The 13,048-nt window shown below is 39.9% G+C and overlaps 1 protein-coding gene across 2 annotated transcripts in view; it reads right to left on the bottom strand.

Annotated features, from left to right (window-relative positions):
• The window catches only part of poc1b (POC1 centriolar protein B), a 108,496-nt gene that overhangs the window by 50,690 nt on the left and 44,758 nt on the right, over positions 1–13,048 (bottom strand). For both annotated transcript variants that reach the window (XM_078567769.1, XM_078567768.1), the window contains 4 exons: positions 12,396–12,529; positions 11,970–12,038; positions 1,351–1,503; positions 701–787 (listed from right to left, as the gene is read on the bottom strand). In XM_078567769.1, coding sequence (XP_078423895.1) covers positions 701–787; positions 1,351–1,503; positions 11,970–12,038; positions 12,396–12,529 — 443 coding nt within the window. The remainder of the gene's footprint in view (positions 1–700; positions 788–1,350; positions 1,504–11,969; positions 12,039–12,395; positions 12,530–13,048) is intronic.

Below are 13,048 nucleotides of genomic sequence, written 5' to 3'. Positions count from 1 at the left end.
CCTGTCCTCGTGTCTCCTCATGTGGCTGAATGTCAAATTTTGTTTGATAACGCTCCTGCGAAGTGCCTTGGGCTATTTTACAATGTTAAAAGGTACTATATAAAAGTTAAGGGGTGGGATTTTCCGGTCCCACCGAAGTCAATGGGCTTATGTCTGGCTCGCTGCAGCGGGACTCACTGTGTAGGGACCAGAAAATCCCAACCAAGGTGCTGATGCTGGATTCGCCAGTGGTTCATGTTTATCCAATCTGTAGTTGAGCCATATAGACTAGGATGGGGCAAAATCACCCATCTTGTGCCAAGTTCTCAGTAGGATGCGGTAAGAAAGCTACAACTGGCTTCATCAATCCAATGAGCCCCGTTAGAAATGCAAATATGGACACTCAGGCGAATCATGATCTCCCCCTGATATCAGGTTGACACCCAGGCTCACAAATGAATAATGCCACTTGGGTGAGGTACTAGAAGATATTCAGCAATTGTGTTTCCATTCCAGAAGAATTCAATGCCTTCAAGGCAAAGGGAGAAAATTGGATAAAAAAGGTAAAAGGAATATCAAGGAAAGTGTTACTAAAAATTTGAGCCTTCAGGTGACAATGCCTAATTTTCATTAATAAGTAATAACATTTAAACCTGACCGTTAAACCATTTTATCCCTTTTAGACATTAAATAGTCACATTATGTGGAATCATAAGCTCACCGTGAGTTTAGAGGAAAAGCCGACTCCGAAGTCCACCACTGGGGGATCAGATGATTGCATGTCAGCTATGTGTTTCCTGGGATCAATCTAAACATTTACAAGGGTTAAAAATGGGCAAAGATCAACCCAATTATATAAGCTTCTCCAGAAATTCAAAAAAGCAAACAGATAAATTGAATAAAATCAAACAAGTTTGCTAACATACCCGCTTCTGTTGCAAACTTTAGAATTAGGTACTAAATCCTTAACCTAATAGGAGGGCAGGTGCATGAACAGTTTAGATTTAATTCATTATTTTACGCATAAGGTAGTAAACATTTAGAATAAACTATAATCAAGTAGGAGCATGGTGGGTATGTATCCTTGGGACTGACTAGATTGACTGCCGTTTTTGGGGATTTGTTTCATTTATGCATATGCAATCTGCTATTTAAAATTCGGGCAGAGACCCTGGAACAGATGCTTTAAAAAAAAAGACCTTTGCACTTATGAGCTAGGAGTTCATTTCGCATATATGCATAACACAAACATATTACTATTGAGTAAACTGAACGCTGTAATATGCATTGATAGCTAATTATGCTTTTTACATTAATGAGCTTCATTCATTTGGATTAGCTGCTATGCAAACAGGCATATAATACAATTACCTGTATCATCTGAGGTCCAGAAGTATGCAGATGAGGAATTCTTGGGTGAATATCAGTGATATGAGGAGCAGGATCAGGATTTGTTCTTATGCTATGGCTTTTCAAAACTTCATTATAAGGAATACGGTCAAAATTTGTCTTCCATACCAATATCTGAAAATAGAGCAACATTTTTTTAATATGTTAAACCCAGTTAAAAAAAGTTAATTAGAATACCAAAAAAATGTCTGAGGGGCAACAACAAAATTCAGTTCAACTGCAGGATGGAAAATGGGTCCAGATACATGCGACATTAGCATATTATGTTAATACCTTCACTCTGGTTACATTAGCTGAGTTTTAACTGACCGTAGGCCAAAGCAAAGAAGAAACCAATAGCTAAAACCTATGTGCCAGTAAAATTGAATGACCATACTGTAAGTTCAGTGTGTACAACTGAAGATAGGAATGAGAAAAACAATTCAAATACTATAATCTTCAGTTAAGTCCCTATACAGGACCCACTTAGATGACATTACTCTTCCTTTTGCCCTGGTGCAAAGTCTGCTGCCCTGCTGAATTAATTTTCTCTGCGAATGTTTTGAATAAATGAAAATGCTGGACAGGAAAAGACCCTTTGGTCCATCTAGCCCATCCCATACAGTTGCAATGTCCGACACATAATTTTCTGGGAGACACAAAAAAAGGTGCATGAAAATGCCAGGCTGATTAGAAAAAAATAATCTGGAAAATTCCTCTCCACTGGCAGACTGACAGTCTGTGACTGGTGGGGTACCGCAAGGGTCAGTGTTTGGAGCCCAGCTATTCACAATCCATGACTTGCATGTGGGGAGTAAATGTAATATTTTCAAGTTTGCTGATGATACAAAACTAGGTGGGAATAGGAGTTGTGAGGAGGATGCAAAGAGGCTTCGAGGGTATTTGGACAGGCTAAGTGAGGGGGCAAGAACATGGTAGATAGAATATAATGTGGAAAGGTGTAAAGTTATTCACTTTGGTAGGAAATACAGAAATGCAGAGTATTTCTAAATGGAGAGATATTGGGAAGTGATGTCCAAAGGGACCTGGTTGTCCTTGTTCATAAGTCATTGAAAGCTAACATGCAGGTGCAGCAAGCAGTTAGGAAGGCAAATGGTACGTTGGCCTTTATTGCAAGAGGATTTGAGTACAGGAGTAAAGAAGTCTTGCTGCAATTGTATAGAGTCTTGGTGAGAGCGTACCTGAAGTATTGTGCACAATTTTGATCTCCTTACCCAAAGAAGGATATATTTGCCATGGAAGGGGCAATAAAGGTTCATTAGACTGATCCTGGGGTAGCAGGATTCTCCTATGAGGAGAGATTGAGGAGACTGAGCCTGTATTCTCTGGAATTTAAAAGAATTAGAGGTGGTCTCATTGAAGCAAGGGTCGACAGAGTGGATGCAGGATGTTTCCCCTGGCTGGGGTAGGGTCTAGAACCAGGGGCAGGCCATTTAGGACTGAGATGAGGAGAAATTTCTTCACTAAGAGGGTGGTGAATTTTTGGAATTCTCTAGCCCTGTGAGCTATGGTGGGTCAGTTATCCAGTATATTCAAGACAGAGATTGAAAGATTTCTAGATTATAAGCTATCAAGCGATATGGGAATAGTGCAGGCAAATGGCATTGAGGTAGATGATCAGCCATTATCTAGTTGAATGGCTGAGCAGGCTTGAAGGGCCAAATGGCCTACTCCTGGCTCCTATTTCCTATGTTGTTTCTAAAGTCCAATGTTGCTCAAGTGAGGAGCCCAAAACTGGGCACAGCATTCTAACTGATGCCTAACCAAGGTCCTGTACAAGGACAAAATGGCATGCTTTATCTTGTAGTCAATTATACTGTGAATACAACCTAGAAACCCATTTGCTTTAGCATCATGACATTGTTCAGGAATCTTTAGAGAGCAATGCATCATAATACCAAGATCTCTTTTTTCCATTACTGGCTTCAATCTGTCTCCTGCAAGGAATATGTATAATTAGCATTAGGCCTGCTCATGTACATAACACTACATTAAACAAATTGCCAAACATGGGGCATATCCCCAAAACATCAATATCTACTTAAAGTAGCTGAGCAGCCTCAACCTAGTTGTAGTCTGCAAACTTACATTGCCCCAATCCCTGTATCTAGAACATTAATGAAAATTGTAAAGAGCAAAGATACTTTTTGCTTTTCATTAATGTTATTGAAGATGCAGCAAGGGGCTACGTAACACATGTCCCAAAGCTTCCACGCTCATTATCAGCTGCAAGTTTAATTCAGGATAAACAACTCAAAGTACAAATAAATTCTCCACATCAATCTCACTAATTCCCTTCCTGGCTAAATACTTGAAAACCACATTTTAACCTGTTTATTTTTCACAATGAGAAGAGATTGAACTCCCTTAGTATCCTTCAATACAGGATCATCCTATATTTATTTATGCACAGAAACGCTTCTATAAGAGTTTCTCTGCATATGAATTCCAGCCCCCTTCTGGTGAAATCACACATTTACAATTATCAGTTTTAACAGTAGTGAAAGGCAGAAAGGGCAGCAAATACCCATGGCAGCAGGCAGTCTGAGTGATTGAAGCCCTCCCATGTCCCACCTCCTCCCTACCCTTTTTATACAGATAGTGAAGCATTTAAAAAAAAAACTCATTCACCTCTACAAAGTTTTGAAATGATTTAGGAAGATAATGAGAAAAATTGAACCTTTTAACAAAAACCAAACTGGTCATTTGGCTTAGAAATATTTTACGAAAAAAGGCTTTGTATTTACATCATGCCTTTCATGTCCTCAGATGTCCCAAAACGCTTTTCAAATAGCCACGATTGTAATGGAGGAAACGCAGCAGTCAAATTCTGTGCAACAAGCTCCCATAATCAGTCATGAAATAAATCAATCATTCGTTTCAGTGTTGGTTGAGGAATAAATGTTGTTTAGGAAAGTGGGAGAACAAGTTTTCTTCCTATAGTGCCATGGGATCTTGTATGTCTACTTGGGAGGGGCAGACAGTACTGCTGTTTCACAGCTCATCCAAAAGATGGTACCTCTGTCAGCACAAAACTTGCTCAGTGCTGCACTGGAGTGTCAACGTAGATTTTGTGCTCAAGTTCCTAGAGTGGGATGTTAATGTTGCAATCCTGTCATAATGAAGTGCATGCTCTAGTTGTGGGAGCAGCTGCTAGTAATGGGGTACGGTTAGGGCATTCATCTTAAGTATATACAAGACCCAGTTTCCACCTGTGAGGGGCAAGGAAAAGGGTTTCTGTGCCTTTGTTCTCTGGGTTATGTGAAATAACCTACGTTAAGGAAACACTGGCTTCAAATTCCTCCTTTGCTCAGTGGATGAGCAGCAAATTATAACATGGGATGTTAAAACCATAACCCTCTGGGTCAGAGGTAAGAGTGAGCCACAACTGACATTTAAGTATTTAACTGAAGCATCAAGTCTTTTCCTATCTACAGACACCTTCTCTAGTAGTTTAGTAAACTCTGTAGAGGTGGAGTAGTAACAAAGCTTCTTCAACACCTGCATAAGAGGGAAGCTTCATCCAGTCCCATGTTTTCTTTTGTTGCCTTTGTTTCCATTTGTACGTTCGCCTATATTAAAAGATAGGGCCCCAGTCTGTACCTCCAGAGACCAGTCCCACAGGTTGGTACTTAAAGAGTCGAAGGTAATAACGTTGCAAGATTCACATATTCACCAAGCAAACTTGCTTCAAGTTAAGTTGGCAGCACGCTCATGTCCTAATTAACAATTAAATTCTTTCCACTGTTTTCATGTTTTGGCAGTACTTTTTTGATCACTGTAGTTTCAGTGCAAGTCCAATACTTTAGAAGGCCAATATTAACTGTTTGCATTCATTATTGTGGATTCAAATAAACATTTAAGGCCCAGATTTGTGCTTCCAGGTTGGGTGTGCAGAGGTGGGAAAATTCCCGGTCCTGCGAACACGACCTTTAAAAAATGGCCGCCTGCAGGTCGGAATTTCGTTTCGGGGAATGGGTCGGGGGGGCTGGATTGGAAATCAGGCCTACCACCCCAGAATGAGCACAGAGGCTGCCTGGTGCAGAGGCAGGTGGTCAAAAGGCCTGCCTCTCGGCTCCAGCATTGTGCTGATTAAATTTTTTTAAAAAACAGCCCTCCAGCCCTCACCCCACACACATACTGCTTACATCCTATCCATACCAACCTATGCCACCTCATGCCCCCACCCGTGCCAAACTATGCCACCTCATAACCCCTCCACAACCCCCCATGCCAACATCTGCCCCTCAACCCACCTCCATGGCCCCTCATACCCCTTAATACCTCCTACGCCAACTTAGTGCCGATTCATGCCAACACATGCCCCCCACTCCAAAAAGGGTGCCTCCCCTCCCCCAAAAGGGTGACCTCGCTACCCAAACAAATCCAAGTTTAGACCTCCTCTTACTTGTTATAATCTGCACACTCCGGATTTCACACTCCTGGCCTACCACATTCCATTCCAGTGGAGACAGCTGGTGATTTAATTGACCAGCTGCCTCTGCCGACTGCTCATGCGCAAACCCCAGCCCGATTCCACTCCTGCCCCCATGAAAATGGAACATGCCATGTTCGGGGGCGGGACTTAAAGGTTTTCCAGGATTTTCACCACGGAGAAGCTCTCCATCGTGGCTAAAATCTGGACCTAACATTCTGCTCCTTTTGACATTGGTACAACACACATTAAGACATTTCAACAATTATAGTCAAAAATACTGAGCATACTTATTTTATTTAATGAGATAATCGTCATGGTATAATCTTACGTGCCTTGCTTTTGTAACGATATCTAGTTCTCAATTCTAAAACCCATTTATCTGTCCAATTACCAAGACTCAGTCCATCTTTATATCATGCTTCCCACACAGCTTTGTCATCTGCACGAATAGATATTCTTATAATACCGTAGCCCAAATCATTAGTAAATATTAGAAATAGCATAGATCTCAGGGTTGAGCTCAGAGGGTCCACTGGTCACGGCTAGAGCTGTTACCATTGAAAATGGCTTGTTCCCTCCTGCCTTGCTAATTAATGATTCAATTTACAACTTAACTTCAGAATCCAAGAGCTTTTAATTCAGCCAGAAGTCTCCTGCTGGGCCCTGCTCAAATGTTTTCCAAAGGTCAAATTTTCATCAACTCTGCCGTGATCAAAGAATTCCAATAAATTTGCTCGATTCGGCCCGCCTTTCATAAATTCATGTTCAATTGGATTTATTGCCTTTCTTCTTCCTACATATTTGAATTACTTCCTTTATGACAGACAGTAGTTTCCCGCCACAGATGTTAAGCTCATAGACCTACAAGAACCACAACCATGCTTCCAATCTGTTTTAAAGAGTGGGATCGAATTATCTGCCCATTCACAAGAATACATGCTGTATTCTTTCATTGTTTAACGTACAACACAAAATATACCAAATGCATGCAGAAGTAGGAAGTTGAAAAATGTATTTAACTCTGTAAAAGGGTTTGCATGAGAATGAAGTAGTGCAGCACACTGCCTATGTTTGTTTCTTACTGCTGTTCTTAGGTTTCCTTTCAAGCATCGTTTAATTATCAAAGTGGAAAGGGAACCTGTTCCCAGCTCTCTTCAATTCCTTATTGCAAATGAATGACAAATGATGCTTCAGATGCCATTTGGCCAAACAGGTCCATGTTGCTTTTTATGCTCCATACAAGCCCCCTCCCACTCTTCTTCACCTAACCCCATTAACATATCCTTCTACTCCTTTCTCCTCCACATGTTTATCGAGCTTACCTTAAATGCATCTATTCTAGTTATCTCAAATACTTCTTGTGGTAACAAGTTCAGCAGTCTAACCATTATCTGGGTACTGAAGTCCTAAATTCCCTATCAGGTTTATTAGTGATGATCTTATATTTATGGCCTCTAGGTCTGGTCTTGCCGCAAGTGGAAATATCTTCTCTACGTCTACCCTGCCAAATATGTAAATACCATGTAACCACATAAAAGGTCCATTTGAGATCAGGTCACACATGCAGTCTAATGGAACAAATTGCATGGCACTTTTATAGCAAGGCATATCTTGAAGATGATGCCCCCTTTTGAAAACAGTAACTGGTCAGCAGCAAAATATATAGGAGCAAAAAACTTGATTTTTTTTAAAAAAGGGGGTTAATGGCAAAACACATCACTCAACCATTATATAATCTCAGGTCTTTCATTTGATTGAAATCAATGGAAGGATAATTGGCTGGTACTACAATAGGTGGAAATCCACTCTGCGAAGATGGCCAGCTAGATGGTGAAGATGAAAATTTCCTTCATATTATTCTGCATTCAGGCAAAACAGAGCTTTGTATGCATTTGCATATACTGGCACACAGAACCAAGCGGACTGATCTGTCCATTTTTAATCTTTGCAATGGGTCGACCATTCTATGAGCTTTATGCCAAATTAATAACAAAGTAGGGCTGTCTCCCAATTAAATTTTTTAAATTCATGGTGCTAGTTTTAACATATTTAATTGATACAATTACTGCATCCATCTCATTCAAGTGTGTTTTAGTACTGATGCAATATTACCTAAAATCTTGTTTTCCTAATTCTGGATTCATATTGTTGATTACTCAATGGTTTGAATTTATTTACATGGAATTAAGTCAAAAAATTCAAGCAGAACTGCTTAATGCAGAGAACAAAATCTTTTCAGTCATTGGATCCAAAAATACAAATCAAAAAGGAAAATTGGTAGGCTTTACATAGCTACGTGCAAAAAAGGCAAAGAAACCTAAAATTAGTCAGATCTTCATTAGATTAAAAAAAACACAACAAAATATTGGCAAAACAACCGGCTTTTTGGTTATTTCTGCGAGTCACTGTCTACTGCTGTATATTACACACATATCAGCACTGAACCAATAAAAAAAATTAATTGCTGTTTAAGAATGTTGTTGCCAATAGTCCCACAGCTCTGCTCAGTTGGTGATCAAAAAGCACAATGATTTATTCTGACAAAAAGATCCAAAGACAAGCTGTGCTGGTCATTGATAACCACCACCTCCCTATGGTCTCTTTCTCCTCCCAATGATTGTGCCACTCCATCTGGCATACTGCATTCAGTTTTGAGCACCAAACCTTAAAAAATAGATTGGCCTTGGAAGAGTTACAGTGCAAATTCAACAGGATGTAACCTAGCGCTTGAAGCATTAAATCATGAGGACAGGCTGCATAAACTTTGCTTGTATTCTCTTGCCTTTAGAAAGTTGGACTGTTCCAATCGAGATACAAATTCAATTTTCATTTTATAAGTAAAGAGAAACTATTTCCTTTGGCAAGGTATTCCAGACCAAGAAGGGATAGCCTTAAAATTTGAGCTGCTGGTCCATTCAGAATGAAATAAGGAAGCACATTTTCACACAGAAGGCAGTGGAAATATAGAATTCTCCACCCTGAGGGCTGTGGCTGCTGGTCAAATGGAATTTATGATGGAGGTCAATAGATATGTTACGCAAGGGTGTCACGGGCTAGGGAACAAAGGCCAGTTAATGGAGTTGAGATATAGATCAACCACAATCTAACTGAACAGTGGAAAGGCTTGAAGGCTGAATGGCCTACTCCTATGATCTATAGTTACAATGTTTTTAACAATCTTAATCAGGATAAAGATGATGTGGTCCGGCAAACACATGGAATAAACAGAACTAGTAATTCTGAGCACAAGTAGAAATCCACTAAATTGGAGCATTCTAACGTTTCTTTAGCTGAAAAATTGTGCAGTTTGTCATCTGTCAATATGAATTTAAAATTTATTCTTTGCTTGACATTTGTGATTAATGTATCTTAAAAAGTTCAGTTCCAAAAGAATTAAACGCGTTAATTGTATACGTTAATTGCAATTAATTGACGGCATTAATGTAAAGCTGAAGTGGTGCTAACTCATTGTAGTGACATATTCTGATAAATCAATTTACACTTAGACCAGTTTCCTAAAATTACAGTTCTATTACAGATCTTGTACTGGCTTAACACAAGAAACTTAACTGGCCTGTAATACATTATCAATAGTAAAGTGATTGCTCTACAACAGCACTTAAGGTAACAGACTTATTTGGGTTTAAAACTAACTCTATTTACTTGAGGACATGCCCGAAAGCAATTCTTTTTAATATATCACCCACAATACCAAGAGCCTAATAACATCTTGCATGGTTCTTTATTGAATGTTTTTTGAAAATCCAAATAAATACACTACACCCACTGGCTCCCCCTCATTCACACCACTAGTTACAACCTCAAAAAGCTCTAACAAATCATGTTGACTCTGCCTAATCATATGATTTTAACTGTTGTGTTACTATGCTCCTAATAATCCATTCTAGCATTTTCCTCACTACTGGTGTCAGGCTAACTGACTTACAGTTCCTCGTTTTCCCTCTCTCTTTTCTTGAATAGCTGGATTACATTTGTTATTTTCCAGTCCATGGGAACTGTTCTAAAATCTAGGGAATTCTGGAAGATCGAAACCAGTGGATTAGGGGGAGACTGTGGGCTAACGGTAATGTCAATGGACTAGTAATCCAGGGAAACCTCAGGAGGTCTGGCAGCATCGGCGGAGAAGAAAAGAGTTGACGTTTCGAGTCCTCATGTTCTGCTGAAGGGTCATGAAGACTTGAAACGTCAACTCTTTTCTTCTCCGCCGATGCTGCCAGACCTGCTGAGTTTTTCGAGGTAATTCTGTTTTTGTTTTGGATTTCCAGCATCTGCAATAGTTCTTTGTAGTAATCCAGGGGCCCAGGCAAATGATCTGGTGACATAATTCAAATCCCACCACAGCAGTTGGTGGAATTTAAATTCAACTGATTATTTGGAATTGAAAAACTAGTCTCAGTATTTGGAATTGAAAAGCTAGTTTCAGTAACAGTGCCAATGAAACCATTGTTGATTGTTAAAGTGAACCATCTGGTTCACTAATGCTCTTTAGGGAAGGAAATCTACTGTCCTCAATGTGCCTACATGTGAATCCAGACCCAAAGCAATGCGGTTGACTCTTAACTGTCCTCTGAAATCGTCTGGCAAGCCACTCAGTTCAAGGGCAATTAGGGATGGGCAGCAAATGCTGACCTTGCCAGCAAAGCCCACATCCCATGAAACAGGTTAAAAAAATCTGTATAGCTATGTTTAGGTTAGAGGCAAATAAATAGTGTGCAGTGGTTAACCTTCCCTTTTCCAAAAAACTGATAACTCTCACAATGCGGAGTGACAAAATTAAAAAGAAACAAAATATTGTTTCAAAGCACTGAACTGCGAACCAGGCTTTTCATTCGGTAAAAAGTAAAGATGCATATTCCTATTTTATATAATCTGTAAGAGGTGGGAAAGATTTCATGCCGTTCATCAGTTAAGTGTTGGGAATCCAGCACAAAGAGAATTCTTAGGTACATGAGAATTGTCAAGGACGGGTAGAAGTTAGGAGGGCATAGCTAGTAGAATGGAGGGGGCCACAAGTACAAGGGGGAGGAAAAGAGGCCAAAAGTCCGAAATAGCCAGCTGGAAACAGCTGAGATGAGAGAGTCTGAATGCTGAGCTTAAGGATAGAGGAAAGGAAACTGGGCAAATTGGGGGATGGGGACAGTAGGGCAGATCCAAGGTCTAAATCAGAATCGGCTAGTTGCAAATGGGTCAGGCAGTAGAAACCAGCAGCCTAAATACTGGGTGGAGTAAATCAGGATGAAAAAGAAAATGGGAGTATGGATCTAGATGATGTAACTGGAAGGTGCAACAATGCAACCTGGTGTTAAGAAGCCCAACAATAAGTGTGACAACCAAATACACATACTTTTAGAGCTGACAGTTTGATGCAAATGTGCCTTATAAATGCTAATGTACATGAGCTAATTCCCTCATTGGGCACTCCTGCTGAGAAGCAGCACCTGCAGGCAGCATTACCAGGAAATTTCAGACTCACAGCCCTCGATTTTCCACCCATTAAACTGATGGCAAATTAGAGACTCCAATCCTGTGACTTCCTGATTAGGAAATAAAAGGTCTATAAAACAGAACTGAAAAACTATCAGAAACAGAGTGAAGATACTATATACAGTAGGTGAATGGCACCTGCCAGACTTTCATTGTTATAAATATGCATCTACATCAGTGACAGGCAACCTAGACTCGCAAGTGGGTCGCATGGGTGGCCCTCCACCTCTGTGGGCCGCAAGATTGAAATCGGGCATGTGCACTAACCATGACCCCGTGAATAAGAATTCGCGGGGCGTGCTGATTGAACCGTAGCAGCGCTTTGATTGAACGCAGAGGGTGCACACGGCTCTCACAGTCAATGTCGTGTGCAATCGGCACGCACCTCACTCCACATGCCCTTGCTTTACGTGTGTATCACTTTAGTAATACCGTTAGGCAAAAGACTATGCGGATAGAAACCAGTGGAATCTGACAACCTTGTGCGCGGGCAACTGTCAGCAAAATGTCTCACAGGCTGTGCTCAGAATCCTGATGGGCCACATGCGGTCCGTGGGCCACAGGTTGCCCACCGCTGATCTACATCATATTTCTGGGGTCACAGTCAATTATTGTTACAGAAAACAAAGTGGCAAACCTGTGAATCACTTCCACCAGAAGCAAAATACTCTCCATGCCTCGAAAATGTTACAGCAAATACAGGACCCTAAAAATAAACAAATTATTTTTAGTATGCTGTAAGCCAATTTGCAATTGAGTTTTCACTTAATTTATAATCTTCATATTAATGTACACTTCCATAATAATTTGAGGAAATATAAATGAAACTTCTTTGTAGCTACGTTAAGGTCTAGATAAAAAGCTACATTTCTTATAACTTTTTCTATTACTGCACAAGATTCCTTCAGATGAGAAAGTTCGTACAACTTGATAAATCAGTAAGTAAATTCAGCCGCAAGTAAAGGTTTAATTCTAATTGAAAAATAATCAGATCCTGATTACAGAGGAATTGGAGAACTTTAATAGACCATTCGTTATGTATTTAATATGCCACTATTTTCACCTGGTGTCCGTGAAGGGTGTAAAATAATCTTCCTTCCAACAAATCCATAATCTTGAGTGTACAGTCAGTAGATGCAGTGATAAGGTAGTTACCAGAAGGATGGAAAGACAAGCAGTTCACCGCAGCACTGTGGACTATTTAGAAGACAGGGTGGTCAGTCTGATTTAACAAGTTACACAAATCAATCCATTGGTGAGCTTCCTGAAATGACAACCAGCAGCCACAATTCTATCTCATACCTTACAGTTCTGTCTCTTAACATATACTTGCTGCCTTCTGCTGAGGTGGCTTTTCAGGTGGTAACATTTTAAGCACACTGGTATGACCTGATTTCTTATTGGATACACAATTATTATATGCAATAAGACTCCCCCAAACCATGCTGTAAATAGCAATATGTTGAAAATTAAATCATAATACAAATTTTATCATGTAATCCCAGTAGCTACAATTCCACACATCTGTAGTTATTCTGATCTTTAAACAAATGCCCAATGATTTATTAATTACTCGCTATTACTAGATCATAAAACAGATTAGAAGAGTACTCAATTTTTGCTTGGATCATTAAAATGTAATTAAAGAAATCACAAGTAAAACAGGTTCTTATTCCTTTGGAATTCAAAGGCTTTTCCTCCCATTTATAATTTTCT

Source organism: Cetorhinus maximus, chromosome 22 (assembly GCF_964194155.1).
Source record: "Cetorhinus maximus chromosome 22, sCetMax3.hap1.1, whole genome shotgun sequence".
NCBI classification, from domain to species: domain Eukaryota; kingdom Metazoa; phylum Chordata; class Chondrichthyes; order Lamniformes; family Cetorhinidae; genus Cetorhinus; species Cetorhinus maximus.
Note: the sequence above shows the minus strand (reverse complement) of the source record. Positions and strands in the feature narration are given on the sequence as shown.